Source organism: Pseudorca crassidens, chromosome 15, assembly GCF_039906515.1.
Source record: "Pseudorca crassidens isolate mPseCra1 chromosome 15, mPseCra1.hap1, whole genome shotgun sequence".
Lineage (NCBI taxonomy): Eukaryota > Metazoa > Chordata > Mammalia > Artiodactyla > Delphinidae > Pseudorca > Pseudorca crassidens.
In genome coordinates this window covers 32,795,490-32,814,496 of record NC_090310.1, presented here as the reverse complement: position 1 = coordinate 32,814,496, position 19,007 = coordinate 32,795,490, and the positions used below count along the sequence as shown (strand labels likewise).

Below are 19,007 nucleotides of genomic sequence, written 5' to 3'. Positions count from 1 at the left end.
GTCTGCTGATACTTTAAGCATCCTGCATACTGGAGCGTGTTCAAGGTTCTTCCCTGACCTCACACACAGAGAATGCCTGAGCTCTGTAGGCTATTTGTAGAAAGTTTATTTCATCTTTGCAGAAAGCTGCCCAGTATAAATATTAGTCAGTTGATTTCACACAGAGTTAAAACAAGCTTTTAAAAGCCTTTTACCTCTCCTGTCCCCAAATAGGTACTTTAGACAGATTCTCAAGGGCCTTGGAAGCTTTGTCAGATTCGGTAAAGTGAAAGTTATGTTCTGTTCAGAAGCGGCCTTCTGTGAAGGCTGTCTTGGGGTTGATGCTGAAATTGTGCAGAAAGGGTCAGGGAAAGTGAAGGATTGTAACATGACATAGATTGGGTGAGGGTTGGTGTGGGAATCGCGATTCTGTCTTCTGGAGTCATATCTCAACGAGGCCACTTGTGAAGCTGTTTCCCTTTGGTGCCAAGATGGTAACTTGATATTGTGAAGCAGCAAGGGCTTCACATTTCAATGGTCTGAGGTCAGTCCCAGATCTGCCCATCAGTTAGTCAGTGATAAACATGAATCCAACCCAGTTCTATGAGCCTTGAAACAATGGTATCACCAGCACGGTCCAGCAGAAATACAATGAGGACCACAGATACGAGCTACATAGGAACTTTTTTTTTTTTTTTTTTTGTAATTCTGGTAGCCACATTAAACAAAGTAAAAAGAAACAGGTAAATTTAATTTCAACATTTTATTCAACCCAGTATGTCTCAACCCGTAACCCAAAATGCTTTGTTTAATCCGATATCTCCAAAGTGTTACCGTTTTCAACCTGGACTCAAAATAAAACTATTAAATAGATACTCCGCGTGCGTCTCCTTGCACCGCGCCTCTGAAATCCAGTGTGCGTTTTGCACCTACGGCACACCTCATGCCAGACTAACCGCCTCTCAGCTGCTCAGTGACCGCGCGGCTAACGGCTGCTGCTCAGTGACCACGCGGCTAACGGCTGCCACGTTAGGGCAGCTCGGGGTTGCGGGGAACCACAGTGCCTGGACAAATCTCTCCAGTCCGTAAACTTCTCCAACTCGGATTCCAAGGGCTGCTTCCCAGAGATCAGATGAGACTGCATGAAAATCATCATGTGCCCCAACTTCCTTCTCCTGAGTATAAAGAATGGAATAAGAGGACAAGATATTACATCATTTTTAGCTGGTTTACTTGGTCGTTGTATTTCTCTCACTGAACCTCAAGCTGCATGAGGTAGGCAGTGACATCATTTAACACTGGGTCTCCAGGGACTAGTGTTAGTATACTAGTATTAGTACACTAGGACGTGACTAGGTGTATTCATTTCCTAGGGCTCCCGTAACAAAGTACCACAAACCGAAAGGCTTCAGCAACAGAAATGTATTGTCTCAGAGTTCTGGAGACCAGAAGTCCAAGACCAAGGTGTCAGCAGGGTTGGCTCCTTCTGAAGGCTGTGAGGATGGATCTGTCCCATGCCTCTCTCCTAGCCTCTGGTGGTTTTCTGGCTGTCTTTGGTGTTCCTCGGCTGTAGAAGCATCACCTTAATGTCTACCTTCATCTTCACGTGGTGTTCTCCTTGTGTGCCTATGTTCAAATTTCCCCTTTTATAAGAACAGTTATATCAGATTAGGGGCCAACCCTACTCCGGTATGACCTCGTGTTAACTAATTACATCTGCAGTGACTCCATTCCCAAGTAAGGTCACGTTCTGAGATAGTGGGAGCTAGGACTTCGAAAATTTGATTGGGTGGGGAGGGACACAGTTCCACCTATAACAGAATGTGTTCAATAAACCTAAGTCAGATACATGAGTCAATAATACTTGAATGTAAGGACAACTTTTTATCTACTTCGGGTGGGTTCCAAAAATATTCTACCCTGTCTGAAGAAGACAGGCAGGTTAAAGATCAAACAAGGAAAACCGGATGTGAAGAGGATGAATGTTGCCGATGGGCAGTTCCATTCTGCAAAAGCACATGCTTTGCAGTTACTGTATTTGAAAATATTTAAAGCCGCTCCCCAAAGGTCTTTTCAATGAAACTTACTTAACTTCCATCAGCCTCAGTTTTCCTAGCTAAAGCTGCCTGAGAATTGTTCAGATAAATTAACATCAATGTCTTAAGTTGTACACAGAGGATCACACAATTTATTTGGCCAGACTTACATGCTATTGGTATCTGAAATAAAATGTCGCGCCATTAGGCAAATTCTCTCTTATATACAAATAAGGCAAACTTCTTCCATATTTCTGAAACCCCACTCTCCTCCTTGGATCCACCTTGACATTTTGCAAAAACTCTTCTTTAAGTCAGTCTAGCCCTGCTTTACTCCAAATTGTGTGATCTTCTCAGCGCAGCTTTCATGCAGGCAGATATCCTTAAAATATCACACATCCTTAGCTCCAGAAAAATAATACTTGTGCACTGATCAAACATATGTGAAAAATTCAAGGTTTTCCAGTCTCCAGTGGTGCTTTGGTTGAGGGCCTTGGGCTCAGAGACCTTGTGTTGGGGCAGGGCCAGTTACTGAACTTGGTTCTTCACTTAGGAAGATGGAGCTCTTTGATTTCAGTCTCTCTTGACTTATCTTTTAAAAATAGTAATAACTTCAATACTGGCATTAAGCAATACTGGCTTATGCTAAGTTAGGTTGTATTGAATTTGTAAGGCCAGTAAAGTTTTATCTCCTTTTTGTTCTGATGAGAAGCTCAATTGTCATACTGTCCATGTTTATTTCTCTTTTTCTCCACATAAAAGTTTTTGAAATGAGGATGGAGGAAACCTAGAGATGCGTCATGCAGTCAAGTCTATTGATAGAAATGCGTCATGCAGTCAAGTCTATAGACTTGTTGGGTCATATGGGTGGAAAACTTAGGAAGCAGTTTGGTGCAATGGAAATATATGTAGAGTTCAAATCCCAGCTAGAACGTTTATTCACTGTCTGAACTTGAGCATATCACTGAGTTACCTGACCTCAGCTTTCTCTTCCGTTAAATGGGTATAAATGGTACCCATCCTACCTACCTTCCAATGTGGTATGGAGGCTCAAACAGACCATGTTTAAAATACTCCCAGAAACCTTTACATCCTGTCATTGGCTAAGCTATTGTGATGATGGTGATGGAAAGAGTGATGAGCCTCTGTCCTATTTATTTACCTAAACTGACCACCTAACTCATCTGTTTATTTCTTCTATTTCAAGCATTTGGGTTGCTTCAAGGGAAAATGTAATGTCAAAGGGTGTAGTTTAAATGATCAGATCCCTTTCTTTTCTTTTTCCTCTTTCTTCCCTTGACTAGCTTCATCCTGGCATATACCATCACTGCATTCACTCTTTGATTTACCCAAAACGTTTTTGAGCATCTATTCTGTGCATGCCGTTCAAATGCTCCTGGGAATGTGGTACCCAATCACACAGACTTGGGTTTCTTCCCTCAGGGGCCTTACAATCCAGTAGCCTCTAGGTCTCTATCTCAACCCACCCTGTGGCTCTGAAAATAACCTCACCACTTTCTTTTAGTTCTTTTTCATTGATTCTGCCACCCTGGGTATGAGCTATTTCCTCCTTCTGCAACATTAAGCTGGCCTTTCCACATATTATTTTGTCAACCTGTTTCATACCATCTGGCTATTTTCTGCTCACCTTTCAACTCTAGGTTTAGACATCAATTCTTCTGGAAAGCCCTCCTTGATAAACCATAGGGGATAGGCGAGCCCCTCATATTTCACTTCTCATGGCACATACCCCTTCAACTGTACATTCCTGGTCTATTATGTAACTCCTACCAACCTATAGCTACAGAGGTTCCTGAGCTACGTGAATCCTCGTCACCACTGTAGCCCCTGAGTCTAGCACAGGACCTGCCATCCAGAAGATGCCCAATGTTTTACTGCTGGAACAATGGCATGAATATCAAGTTCTTGCCTATTTGAGTAGTTCATTGCCCTTGCTTTCTGGCAGTCTCTCCTAATTTCATTTCTTCCAAGTCCAAGTATAATTCATTTTGTGACAACCTTTTTTTTTCTAGTTGGCAAACTATTAGAGGCTAAAACTTATGCAACGCACCATGAAAGACAAGGTCATATTTTATCATCTTTGCCTGTTGCCGTAACCAGATTAGACATCTTTCTACAAGTGAGGTGAATGCAAGCCAACAGATATTTACCAACAGATATTTATCATGTCAAACACCTGATTACAAAAAAGAGGGAAATGTTAAAGATGAATACGGCAAGTCCGTGCCTTTAAGGAGTTTACAGTCTTGTGAGAGGCTGATATTGGATATACGGAAATTGGATAATTGAAAACCCAGTCAAAGGTTTGGTTCTGGAAATTCATCATAAACTATGTGGCGGTGGTACCTAGTTTCTGTATATTAACAGTGTCATGTGTCATGTCTCCTCAAGGTCATGGGTTATCTCAGCTATGTTTAGGGTCCACCTTTGAGAAGGGACCAGAGAAGGAGAAGAAATGTTGATTCACGTCCCTGGGATATAAACAGGAAATTCAGTTTTCATAACGGGATGTGAGTGCAAATGATTCTGAATCCATTCATATACAAGACGATGGTATCTACTTCTTGCATTGATTTTGCATCTAGAATGTTTACTTTTCCCTTCACTAGAGCATTTCATTTTCTGTGACAACATTCCAGTGAAGAGAGTGTATGATTCTCTTTCTAGGAGTGTGACTTAATGCTCCCCATTTCCCCAATCTAGAGGCAGACCCTTGGTGATGCTCTTGGTGGGATGCTGTACTTAAGCAACATCCACAGTGGAGCTGGTACCTCTCTGAGCTACTTGGTGCTGGCCGTATGTACAGCGACCTCCTCTCTTACCAAAAAAAGTTGCTTTACACCAGATCTATTAATTGCCTATTTTAGAAGCAGACAGACAGAGAATCCCCTGGATAACTATGATGGAGTAAGTAACCCAGTGATATTATCCCAAGTCATATCTGCAGGGTAACTGTAAGCAAGCTATTTAAGGGAACACAAGCCATTCTTTTCCTTTTGTGGATTTGGCTAAATGCAGTAATATCAGCAGTGGTGTAGGTCTTTGAAATTCATCTTGAATATAAATTTGATACTAATATTACCCTGGTGGTAGTGGTAAGAACTTTTTGTCCCCTTCTTTAGAAAATAGCTGGCTGTGAAAGGAGATAGATTGTGAGGGTGAAAGGCCTGCTCAGGATTGAAGGTTTCCTCCATACCCAGGAGACGAAGGATCTTTACTGAATGATGATTTACAATGCGTTATCTGTTCCTTCCCTTATGAAAAGGGTTTTTGCTAATATATATTTGCTTGGTTCAATTGTCAATTAGTTTATCTGCCCTTCTGTCTCCACCGCCATATTTGGGACAGTGGTGGGCAGCTCCAGCTGTCACTCAGGGATAGATGGCAATGGCAATGAGGTGATGGTATTGATGCAAAAAATGACAGCTGAACTTTTGCTGCCCTAACTTCCCCTTGTGCTTGCAGCCATGTAGAGTACTGGTCCGACAATGTCAGTTTCCTGGTTTTGACAGTTTCCTATAGTTATGTGAGAGGTTACCATTGGGCGAAACTGGATGAAGGAGACAGCAACTTTCTTGAATTTGTTTTCCAACTTCTTACTTTGGAGTCAGAATTGCATTGGTCCAAATATGAGTGTCAGCATGCACTATTGGGGTGGACTCAGATTGTTTGCTTAGTGTTTCAAAGCTGCCCATTTATAAAATGAAGGTAATGATTGTGTCCCCATCCTGAGGCTGCAGGGTGCATTGAAGGAGTTACATTTATACAAAATTTAGGGCAATGGAAAGCATATGTTGAGAGCCGTTCTAATTATATTCTTGTTGTTATTAATAATGTTATAATCACCATCATCATCATTAGCACTGTTAACCTACTTAGGTTCTGCATCTTGGGATGGCAAGAACAAGATCTCATGCCTTTTTGGTAACCTCCAACTTTGGCTGGGATACTTCAGAAAATATTTTGTGATTGAATTGTTCTACCATAACCCTTACAGATATCACCCCTCATCTTAGCCAACAAAGAGGTCAGTCGTAGCATCTTTGAAAGGACTTGAGCTTTGGAGAAAGACATGGATTTGAGGGCTGCATCTGCCACTTACTAGCTTCCAGACTTTTTGCTTCTCTATCTGTGAAATGGGTGTGATAAAAATAAGGTTAGTAAAAACATAGTTCCTGTAGAGATGAAGTTAGATAATGTATTTAAAGTGACTACCATTGTCTAATGCTTAGAATGAACTCAATGAATAACAGCTGCTCTGGCTGCTACTTTTTATTAATAATGGACAATAATAGGGCATTTACAGCTATTTCACAGACAGAGAGGTGAAGCCCTATGCTGCTTGGCTTTCCAACAAGAAATCGTTCAGTACGATGTTGGGGTGTTTCAACGGGGAAATTTTTTTCAACGGTGCAGAGCAACATTTGATGGTTTGACCTTGTTTCTCAGGGCCCTGAGGTGCTGGGTGAGTCAGAGCATGTCTTGGTCCTAGGAGGGACAAAGGGACTAGCTTGGGAATTTTTCATGCCACAAAACATTTTGAATATGTACATGTGCGTGTTATCCTTTGAAATGTTCAAAGCAACATCTGTGAGAAAAACAGCAGAGGTTCCTGCCCTCATGAAGTTTACAGTCTAGTTGGAGACAGACCTCAAAATATATGCAATATAAAAATATACGTAATGTCAAAATCAAAATGTATATCATGTCAGACTTTGACAAGGATTTTAAAGGACAAGTCAGGGCCCTCTGAGACCCTGGGGCTGCAGTGAGCAAGCTAAGAAAACCCATGTTCTTAAGTGCCTGGTGTTGTTGGCTGGGAACTTCACTTGCTCCAGAGGCTGCAGATTTTTCTGAGATAAGCACGTTTCTTTGGAAATATCACCTCATAAGAAACCATATCAAGGCTACTGACTAGCACAGTGCCATAAATATTTGATTGTCACTAAGTTTTAAGGAGTTGAGAAAAACAATCTCTACTGTCTTCTGTGGCTCCAAATGGAAAGTCAGGATGGAACATTTTGCAAACATGACACCTCATCATTGCAAGCCTGCCGCCTACTCGGCTGGTTTGTATATCTGGGGCTGGTGTTTGCCAGCCGCAGCAAGATGGCTCCTGGCCTCTCTCTCTCTGCTCCCCGGTTGAGGCCGAGAAAGTGAAATGAAACAAATTGCTTTCACTTGAATCTGTGAAACGGATTCCTATTATCTTTGTTGTCTGTTTGTTTTTTGTGAATTATGGCCTCAGAGCAATTTCAGAGTTCTTTGTCCAAGAGATGCTTTTTTTTGTAAGCCAGTGTAGTTAGGAAACCAAGGTTTGTATGTTGACCTAATTGAGGTCAGATTTGAACCCATCTCTAACTGTTTAAGGATGTCTAGTGGATTTGGGTAACTAGCACTTACTGGTTGTGTGAGTGGGAGGAAGTAACCCCACCTCCCTTTTCGTGACAGTATGTACCACACTGGGTTCTTACTAACTAAAATAATTATAAACAAACAAGCAATGCTGCTTTGGTGAATTTTGTATTCTCGGTGCTGAGAGCAATGACTAGTACATAGTGTGCTCAAGAAAAGTGTTCTTATCATCATCACCATCATCTTCACCATCATCTCCATCCTCCACCTCATCATCATCATCATCTCCATCTTCATCTTAGTACGGATTCAGTGGCAGGAATTCTTCAATAAGACTAAATCAGGTTCAAGTTCTGGTTCTGCCACTTACCTAATTTACTAACTCCCAAACTGGGAAATATTTCTTCACCTGTTTGGAGCCTCAATTTTCTTACCTTTAAAAGAGACCATAATATCTATCTCTTGGGGGTGGTTGTAGGGATTAAAGTGCCTGGCACACAGTAGAATCCAACACACCTCCCCATGTGTTCTCCAGAGGAAGCACTTTGCTGGACCAGAAGGGGGACCAATTTCATCCCCACAATGGGGCATATATGCTCACAGGGCTTTCTAGATTATAAAACACATTCCTGTAGATTTTATCCCTAGACAATCACAAGACCCTCATCAGGAAGAAGAATATATATTATGGTTTATGTTAATCAATGAGGAAACGGGGTACATGGAGGTTGAATGACTTGCCAATAGTTCCACCATTATGCTCCTGGCTTTTCAACACTTGTCTCTGATTCCATAGTCACAGCACCAATAAAAGGTTAGAAGGTAACAAACAGGGAAATTACCCAGCATAGTGTTTTTTATTTTATTTATTTTACTGCAATCCATAAAAGATTTTATGTCACAACCCAATTCACCCACATAAAAGTTTCATGAAACAGTTCCTTACTCTTTTCTATTCTTTTCCGGTGTGGTATAGTTTATTTCATTTAAAGAATGTTGGTGTGATAACCCCTACATGGGTTCTACATCCCAAGGGTTCACACCTACAGTTTGAAAAACCCATAACATTTCCCCCCGAGATGGTGTATCGGGATAATCTGGGGCACTTTTACACAGTGCCCAAGCCTGGATCCCGCCCTTGGAGATTTTAAGCCAGTGGGTCTGGGGTGGAGTCCTAGCATCTGGCTCTATAAGAAAACCCCAAATGACCTGATGGTCCACAGGCTAAGGAACAATGTCCTGTTACATCACTCTGATTGTTTCCACCTGAAACACTCTTCGCTATTGGGTGTTTTGACTTTTTTTTTTTTTTTTTTTTTTTTTGCATTTTCTCTATCACTTCCCAGAACATCCTTCACCAGGGAATTTGTCTATCTTGGTCTCATCCCTTTTGCTTTCTAGGAGAAAGTAAGACCCCCTATACTTAGGTTGAAGGACAGAAGTTTAGCTTTTCAGTTATCAGTGGGACAAGGAGCTCACGGTTCATGGGAATGACTGCTGAGTCCACGTATTGGGCAGGAGGCCTGTGAGGAAGGGGCTCTGGTCCTCTGACGATGTGGCTCTGAGAGGGGAGCTGACACATCCCTTTAAGGAACCCGAAAAGGCTGCTTAATTTAATCCTGCATTAGAGGCATCCCCGGAGTGTGATTGGAAATGGAAATGTAAGGATGGCACAAATACTGTTTATCCAGATTTTTCTTTCCAACCCTGGGGAGCTGGGAATTTAAAACAAACAAACAAATCACCCAGGGGCTCCCTGAACTAGTACCACCGACAGATCAGCAGGAAAGTGGAATTCTTCCGGGCAGCCTCCTCTACCCTCACCTCCTCCTCTGTTATACAATTTAATTACAAGTTTAATCACTTCAGAAACGCCATCCATTCCCTCCAGTGTAGGGAGATGTCTCCTTTCCAAGCAGGCGTCTCGGCGATAAGCAGCTGTCCACGGGAATGGCGGATGGGACTCTTGAAACCTCTCCCTCGACGAGCCAGAAAGACATGACTAAATAAAACCTGAAATTGTGTTGACATTTCACTGTGGTTGTTGTAGTTTTAATAATAGAGGAGGAACAAAGTATTTGTAGCTTTAAATGAAGAGGCAGCATTTGGCATTGAAATCACTGGGGATTTTTTGTACGAGGTTTTATTTTTGCTTATTGGGAGAGAAGAAAAAAACAATGAGCTAGGGAGAGACAGAAGTTCAAGAAGACAAGGGAAAAGCAAGATGGCTCTGCTTTTCCTTCATGGCCTTGATCACCACTGGGGTTCTGTGGTCAACTGTGGGTTCCTTTCTTGAAAGCCTGTTTCTCCTGTTGCCTGCTTGGTCCTTAGGAACAAAGATGGCTTTGGATTTCGCTCACCACGTTATTGCGTGTGACGAATGAATCTGTTTCTATAGCGCATCCTATGAGGCAGGGTGCCGTGTTTGTTTCCCCGTGATTTGATTTTTTAACATGATCTTCTCACAATTACCCTGTGAAGTCACTCATCATGCTCCCCATTAAACAGAAGCAAAAAATCTGGAGCCAGGGCATTGCAACAACTTGTCTGAGATCACACGGTGAGTCTGCCAAACAGCCAGGCCTCCAGATCTTCCAAACACTGGCCCATGACTATTTTAAGGTCAATTTACAATTAACCACTCAGCTTTGTTGTAAATTTATCTGCAATGTTCTCACGGTATTTTTTTTTTTTTAATTTACCCATCACCATCTCTCTTATCTCTTTGAGCTCTGTCTTCATCCCTCTTCTGTCTCCTCCCCTGATCCCCCCGGTGTCCCCCCCCCACCTTGAAAATATTTCAAAAATAGGATAGTCGCAGGGAATCCCAGTGGATTCCCTAACTTTGCATACCATATATTTAGTTTAGTAATGAAAAACTCCAGCTCCAGGCAGCGCAGAGGATAGCATTTCTAATGTTTTTTAAACAGCTATTAATGTAGTCGAGTGCTGTGTGGGTTTTTTTTTTTCCGTTCCTCTTCTATGTAATCATCTGCTCAGTGTATACTCTGAAACTGAGAGCAAGGGCCAGAGGAGGGGCAAGCTGTGATTGATGGGCCAGGCTCAAGGAAGGAGTCCCATCTGGGGTTGATTTGGGGAGCAGTCAGTTGTTGAAGGGGAGGTCAGCCAGGCAGCCTCGGCGCCCCCCTTCCACACCCCCGCCGTCCCCACGTTGCACAGCGCACACACCCTGGCTCGTAATCGAGGCTTGCTTCAGGCAGATGATTTGTGGTGTGACACTAGAACAGCTGCTAAGTTTATGGAGGAGAAAGGAAGCAGGATGGTACAGCAGGTATTCTTCCCCCATTTTCTATTTTACTCGAAATTGTGATTTGAATGAAGCGGAAGCCTTTCCTTGTATTAAGTCTCTGTTATTCTCTCCATGATGTGGATTCTGCTCCTTGAATCATGCCGGCGGTGGGGGGCGTGGGGGGGGGAGGAAAGGATTTTCAGCCGAGTGTGTGTGTGTGTGTGTGTGTGTGCGTGTGCACGCGCGCGCGAGCGGGCTTTTCTGCTTGATGGGTGGAACTGAGCCGGTCTTAGAACCAGCAGGTTAATGATGTAATTTTGCATTTTCCTTCTTGGTTTCCGTGCCCCTGGGGGGCATGATGCAGTTTAGTTCTTTTCCGTCCAGCAGTGGAGGCTTTCTCTGAATATGCAATTCTTCAAGAAATATGCCGTTTCTTGCCAGAGAAGTAGAACAGACCAGGCTAAGAAACTAAAGTAAACCAAACTGTCAGCAAGACGGAAAACTGCAGGCAACGGAGAATGGATAGTTTCCTCCTGCAAATCCAAGTTGGTGGGGGGTCCCGTGGCTGCTCTCCTAGGCGGTGCAGACAGATGTAATCAGCTGGTTTATGAGGATTGAACCATTCCTGTGCCTTTCTTCATTATAGGGGCTGTGTTTAGGCCAGAAGAGGTTTGGGGTGGGGGGACAAGAAGTGGACTGGGGACAAATAGATTCCAGAAGCAAAAGGAGAAAGGATGCACCAGAAGTTTGACAGTTAGAGCTAGGAAAACACACACACACACACACACACAGAAGAGAAAGAAAAATACTTAAAGTCCACCTCGGCAGGCACTTTTCCCCCTCGGTGAAAGTCAGACAGTTACGGTGAAAAGAATAAATCCATTTCATGTTCTGCCACGTAAAGACTATTTTCTGCAACTGAAATGTGGTTTGCATTAGATTCTGAGCCAGAATATTTTGCCAAGTCTGATGGGCTGCCACTCTTGGTTCGTTTTTTAGTTTCCCAAAACTACCTTATTAAACCACTAAGGGCCATGCACGGGAGAAAGGTGATGTCTGAAAAGAAACCAAAAAAAAGCACCTCCCATTTTCTCTCTGACTCTGCCTCCTGAGAAAATTAAGGGTGTAGGATGTTCTAGTGACCAAGGAAATTCTCCTTGTATTTGAGGGACGTCTCTCTGAATGCCTGCACGCAGCGGAGTCCACACACTATGCTAATGGTCAGATTACGGTATTTGTCTTAAAATAGCGATATCCTGGCTACTTCATGCTTCAGTAAAATATTTAAATTGACATGGCATTTTTTTTCCTGTGGTGAATCAGACTTGGTTGCATTTTAATAATCCTTCTTCTCTCTGTAACTGGAGTACAAACTACCTGTCGGGTTGTCGCAGGTAATGAGGGGTCCCCCGTTATCATCTGGCTGCCATTGGGTTGCTGTTCTAATTGAGGTTTGGTGTATGAGGACAAAGAAGTTTCTTCTGCATTTATCCTAATGGATGCTCTTGATTTCAAACTCCTACCCAGTTCTGCAGCAGCAACGGTGGGTTTTAAAGCATGAGGTCTTGGCTTCTTTTCCCCCCTTTTGTGTATTCGGCAGCAACCCAGCAAAGTTCAGGCCCTGAAAATTAGATGCTAGGTTTGCAAAATCACTTGAAGCACTCCCTTGATAATGTGGGACTACATGCAAAGCAGAATCACCCTCCCCATCAACTCAGAACAGCCACAAGCATCCTGACTCAGTAAATATCAGAATCTCTGTGATCGTTGCCCTTATTTAGGGAAAAGTGTGGGTGGGCATTAGAGTAGAAGAAAGAAGGCAGCTTCTGCAAATGAGGGAACGTCTAACCAGAGCGCTCCAAATAACTGTTGCCTGTCACTGCCACCAGTGTGAAATTGGCTTCAGCCTTCCAGCAGGAGCTTGTTCACGTGCCCAAGATTTGCCTTGACCTGGAGTGGAAAAGGTGCCCATAATGTGAATATATTTTTCCAGAAAATCCCTTTTAGCCAAGCTGAGTATCCAGGAACATCACTAGGGAGGAAAGAAAGACATCTCCGAAGCCCTTTGAAGGTGAAAAATAATTCCGTAGGAAGTACAGTGATCTTAATTAAATATTAGCTGTAATTAGCCCAAAGTACAAATGTTTGGAATATTAATTAGGGTTCCTCTGGAATGGCTGTCAGTGTTAATAAGTAACCGTGCGGGGTCCCACCAACATCTGTTTGAGAACTCCAGGAACGGGAGTGCATCCCAAGTTCTATGGACTTGAATGCTACCTGGAGGTTCCCTGGCTACCATGGACATCGTCTCTAGAGGTGGGCACCCGTGGTTTGCCAGAATGGCATAAGTTTTGGTAGAGGTTGGTGGTTTGCCCTGGCTCCAGTGGTGCCCCTACTTGGCCCTTGCCCTTGGCCCTTGTGGCCTCAGAGCCTTCGGAAGCCAGGCTTTGGGCTTGAGGTGGCAGAAGTTTCCCAGGCTGCTGCTCTAACACACCAAGGGTTACCCCTCGCCTCCCCCAGTCTGGCTGCTGGAACCCTGGCCTCTTTGAATCAAATACCCTAGCACCTGACTTCCCCACAGGGTGTAACCTGCCACCAGGTGGAAAACAGGTCTCAGGGTCACGGTATACATGACAGAGAGCAGTTTATTTATTTAAAATTGGAAACGCATCTCCCCACCAGAGATCTTCTTTCCAGATGAGGGACACCTTGGCGTGGGATAAACCCAGGCTCTGGTTCAGCTCTTGGCTTCCCTCGGAGGTACTTGTGACTGCAACCTCGTAATATCATTTACCAGCTCTGGGCTACAGTATCCTTCACAACAAAACAAAGCGGGATCAGAGATGCAGTGCATGCAAAGCAGAGAGTCTAGACCTTGGCACTATTAACCTTTGGGCCAGATAATCCTTGGTTGTGGAGGGGGCGCTGTCCTATACACTGTAGGATGTCTAGCTGCAGCTCTGGCCTCCACCCACTAGATGCTGGTGGTATCCCTTCCTACTCAGTTGTGACAAACAAAAGTGTCTCTGGTCATTGCCTAATGTCTCCTGGGGAGCAGTCACCCTGCTTAAGGACTCCTTGCCTGGTGCCCACTAGGTCTGAGTGTCACGCAGTTTGTTTTCTGAGTTCTGGTTTGGAGAAGAGGATGCCTTTCAGATGGAACACAGAAGTCTGAAGCCATCATAGGTCTTCGCACAAGCCCACGTCTGCTGAGTTTGAAGCACGTGTGTGTACAATGCAGAGACCTGGTGATGGAAAGCACATTCTGAGAAAGATTCTACTGCACCTTTCTCCCACCGTCCTTAACGCTGCCGAACTCCAGGTCTGGCTGAGCCACCCCCTCCTTGGTTTAGGTAGAAGGCACCCCCTTTCCCTCCCTACTTCACCACCAACTGTATTTCCTGCCCAAACTATCTGTGCAACAACAGCTGTTTTTTTTTTTTTTTTAACATCTTTATTGGAGTTTAATTGCTTTACACTGGTGTTAGTTTCTGCTTTAAAACAAAGTGAATCAACTATACATATACATATATCCCCATATCTCCTCCCTCTTGCATCTTAACTGATGTCCCCATATTTCATGATAACTCTGCCACAATGATTAGAAAACTTTTCCTGCAAAGGGCCAGATAGATAAATAGTTTAGACTTTGTGGGCTATATGGTCTCTGTCAGAGCAACTCAACTCTGCCATCAGAGCACAGTGACCATGGTTGTGTCCCAATAAAACTTTATTTACAAAAACAAGTCACAGGCCAGATTTCTTCCAGGGTTCGTTTGCTGATCCCTCTCCCATCCCCCCACCCCCATCCTGTTGCCAGTGAAGCCTGACAGAGCCCAGAGTCCACTAGCCAAGCATGCATTCACTTAGCAAACACCGGTGTATGTTGACTTTGCAGCCAGCGTGCTGCTGAACCCTGGAGGTGGAACAGAGAATGTGACACAGTCTCCCACCCTCAGGACGCTCACAGGCTAATCAGCAGGCGATAGTGGTACCTGGAGTTACGTGGGAGGTGACCACAAGCTGCAGTGTAGAGGGCAGGCAACTGATGTGGTTTAAGTGTCAAGGAAGACTTGCTGGGAAGCTCTTGATCTGGGACCTCAAAGAGAAGCCAAGGAAGGCTAGCCAGGGAAGGGAGTAGGGGAGGAATTCCCAAGCAGAGGAGGCAGTGAACAGGATGGTGTCGAGAAGATGGAGAGACCACAAGCTTCCTGAGGGCAGGCCTTCCCTCTCCAGTACAGAGAGGTCAGATCCTAGCAAGGAGCTGTTGCTCTTTTGCAGCTTGTAGGATTGGTTCACTCCTCCTGAGACTGCTTTGCAGTGAGGAAAGGCCATGTGGGCACATATGTACCCGTGAAAGTGTTTCTACTGAAGGTGGAGAAAGGAAAGCTTTGTCTTTTATGACCATCTCTCTCTACCATTGATCCTGTGATCATTTCATGCTCCCCTGGAGTTTTCACAAGTCTGTCTTTCAATTCAGAGACAAGCGAGGTGGGAGGTAGGGGAGGCTGAAACGGACCTTTGGGCAGAAGTGGAATCTGTCCCGGTGATTTTCTCTTTGGAACATTCTCAAGGTCCCAAAGTTTCTGGGGTTTCTTGTCAGCCAGAAAGAAGTAGCATCTGTATGGACTTTTCTGTGCACAAGGATGTATTCCTTGAGCAGCCCTGTAGAAGAGAAGAACGCTAGTCAGCTCATATACAGAAGAGGATTTTTTCTGGTATTAGTCAAGACCTTTTCGGTTGCAAGTAACGGAAAGGCGGGCTTACACTAAATAAGACATTTACTGACTCATGGAACTTAAACAGCAGTGTTACTCACTGCAGGGAAAAGCTGGATCCAAGACTTCAAATGATGTCAGCAGGACTCAGTTGATCTGTTTCTCCACTTCTGGGCTCCGTTTTCCTCTGCGTTGGCTTCTGCTTTAGGGAGGCTCCCTTCAAGAGGCAGTTCTTGGCAGCTCTAGGCTGAACGTTATTTTTCCAGCTGCCAGTCCTCGAAGTGAAAGAACTTCCTCCCCAAACTCCAGCCAAGTCCCAGGATTAAGCCTCACTGGAGTTGCTAGGGGTTAGGTGGATGGGCATAAGCCCAAGTCACTGTGACCGTTAAGAGTGGAGCCCTCTGGTTAGCCAGGCAGGGTAACATGACCACATCTAGAGGTAACCAGAGACGGGCCCAGCCACATCTGCACAATGTGGGGACTGGGAGTGGAAGTGGCCCCTAAAAGGAAACCGGGCTTGTCCTGGAAGAGGAGTGAACAATGAACGGCAATGACAGTAAATGTGGTTTCCCAAGGACGGACGCGGTTAACTTTCCACGCCGATCGATGCAACCGCAGCACAGACAGACCCGTTCAGCCCCAAGTGCTATGAAAACACGTTGCCAAGAAAGAAACGGCTGTTTATTTTTGCTTCCGATGGCACAGACATTTGGAGAAATTAGTCTGGGGGAGGAAAGGGCCTGGGGGAGTGTTTTCACTTGTAAAATGTTTTAAACTTATCCTAAGTGTCGTTCTCTCCAAGTGTCATCTTTAACATTCCAATTAAGGTTCCTTCTAAACAAATGCACCAGCTCCTTGCACTGCTCTGAGAATAAACTTTTTTCCCCCTCTCTGTCATAATGGTTTTTGCTGCACTCAAGTTACTTTGGCTGAAGAAGCTCTCAAATGTTGGTGGCGGGAACCCAGGAGATGTGAGCAGTTCTGACACTTTTGCCCTGGTATCGTTATAGGAGGACTGAAGTCACATCTAATTGACCACAGACAATGGGAGAGGCAGCTATTTGGTGTGCTTAATTGCTAAGCTTTCTCTCTCTCTCTCTCTCTCTCTCTCTCTTCTTTTTCTGACTGCGCAATCCCATTTCTTCTTAAGACCGTGGAAAATTTAGACCTTTGGGTTACAGTCCCTGATGCCGTGTGTGTGTGTGTGTGTGTGTGTGTGTGTGTGTGTAGGGTAGTAAAGTTATGGGAGTCCACGTGGAGAGAGAGAGATGCTTCCTGAAATGGAAGCATTTGAATTCTTTTTTTTTTATTCTTTTGACTTGCCTATAAGTATCACACTGCATGTTTTGCCTAGATGTGAAGGGCGAATTGTTACATAATACTCTGCTTATAAAAAAAAATAATAAGTCAGGGAATGGGAGTAGGCATTGATTAATGAGGCTAAGAATTAAGTCCAGCATTTTGCAGAGATACTTAAAATGAGACAATCACAGAAGGCCATCTTTGTCCAAATTAGGCACTGAATTTTCATCAGCTGCTTCATGTTGGCACTGGGAACATCAAACACACACACACACACACACACACACACACACACACGCTGTGACCATTGCAAGGACCACCACCCCTGTCCCATTATGTGAGCCAAATCACATAAAATGTTGATTAAATTCAAATGCTTACATGAATTGTCTCTCCTCTCAAGAACACACACGTGCAATTTAATCGGTCTTGGCATTTTAAGTATCAAATCAAGGCTCTGCTGTCACCAGCGACAACTACATGCTCACAGGTCCCCAAACGGGAATGAAATTAGAAAGATCTGCCAGAACAACCCAATCCAGGAGAGCACATGCCCTCACAGTGTGTGGCTGTTGGGCTGGATGATTGGGAAAGGGTCTTCAGAGCCTCGATTTCTGCATCTGTACAATGGGGCTCTATCTACAATGCTTACTGTTTCCTTATAGGGTCCGGTGAAGATTGAGTGGGATGTATCCATCTCAGGCTCTTGGCAACCTTGCTGAAACCCACGAAGCATCCGGGGAGCAGTTGTCCTTGTGCCTTGGGGGGAAGGTTTCTGCTTGGTGCCCACTCATGGTTTTCACTCCCTCTCTCTCTCTCTGATTTTCCAGGGTAATCAGGAAGCAGCAGCTGCCCCTGACACAATGGCTCAGCCTTACGCTTCGGCCCAGTTTGCCCCCCCTCAGAACGGCATCCCCGCGGAATACACGGCCCCTCATCCCCACCCCGCGCCAGAGTACACGGGCCAGACCACCGTTCCCGAGCACACGTTAAACCTGTACCCTGCCGCGCAGTCGCACTCGGAGCAGAGCGCAGCGGACACGAGCGCGCACACCGTCTCGGGCACCGCCACAGTAAGTGCGCACTGGCCTCCGGGGGCGCTCTGGGACCCCAGGGTTACGGGAATGACAGCGGGGCGCACCGCCGTGCAACTGGTCGGGGTTGGGGGGTGGAGGCTCTCTCCCGCAAAGCAGCCCCTAAGCTCATCCTTGTCATCCCAGCCCCGCCTAGTTCATCTTACCTACTGGCACTGATTTAAATCAATACATTTTCCATTAACCGCGTGTATTTGTGAAGGGAAACGTTTCTCTCTTTTCCGCTTCTATAGTTTTGCTTTTTCTGGAATTATGTCATCTGAGGGGAATCATACACTATGATTATGAGATTGTGACAATATAATCTTTTTTTTTTAATGGCTTTATGGAGATACCATTTACATACAATAAAATTCACCTATTCGAGGTGGACAACTCACCGATTATTATTGCATTTACAGAATTGTGCAACCATTGCTACAGTCTAGGAATATTTCCATCACCCCCAGAATGAATCTCCTGCCCATTGTAGCCACTCCCCATTCCCACCCCAGCCCTCCCTAGCCAAATTCGTTGGAAATTCACCCATGTTGTGGCTTGAGTCCCTAACATCGTTTTTATTTCAGAGCCCCCGGGGGTGTGGGTGGCCTAGGCCGCCAAGGGGCAGCAGGAGTGAATTTTGCCAGGACTGGTCTGCATTTTGATGGTGGAGGTGACACACCTCTATGCACCAAAAAGTCAGATTTATTGCATATGAATGGATGAAATGGATGGAAAACAAGCAAACAAACTGAAAAGAAACCATTTATCACCACCATCAATAGAAACTAGTATTGCTGGCTATCCATAAAGGACAACCACCCTAAACAAAAATAACGATGAAAATTACACAATGTTTATTTATGTACCACCTAAAATAACCACACACCGTGCATACCGTAAGAGGTATATGTACACTTAGGCAAACTTGTTCTGTGGAATTCTTTAGAAGCCTGGGCACATCCAGCCTCTAGTCCAGAACACTTTATAGGTGCAAGGCAATTGGGCCTGTTTCTTCTGCCCTCTGAGAAACTGGTATTTGCGAAGAAGTTTATTGGTTTGAAGCATGATATATTTCTTGTAGCCAAAGCAACCATTGACTAGCTTTGCTACCTGGTACCTCACTGATTTGCAGGTTAGCTTTGGAGATTTTTCAAAATAATGTAAATTTAAAATTTTTCTATTGCTTGTCCTCTCTTATTTATTGTGCCAAAATACATATAACATAAAATTTACTGTTTTAGCCATTTTATCGTATACAGTTCGGTGGCAT

At 44.4% G+C, this 19,007-nt stretch overlaps 1 protein-coding gene across 40 annotated transcripts in view; it reads left to right on the top strand.

Moving 5' to 3' along the window:
* RBFOX1 (RNA binding fox-1 homolog 1) overlaps positions 1-19,007 on the top strand; it is a 2,180,200-nt gene that overhangs the window by 1,977,860 nt on the left and 183,333 nt on the right. For 37 of the 40 annotated variants that reach the window (XM_067706699.1, XM_067706702.1, XM_067706687.1 and 34 more), the window contains one exon: positions 17,492-17,734. In XM_067706699.1, the coding sequence (XP_067562800.1) occupies positions 17,492-17,734 (243 nt within the window). Of the gene's footprint in view, positions 1-10,540; positions 10,684-17,491; positions 17,735-19,007 lie in introns of those variants that run through there. The other 3 variants (XM_067706716.1, XM_067706708.1, XM_067706715.1) reach the window with 3 other exon arrangements.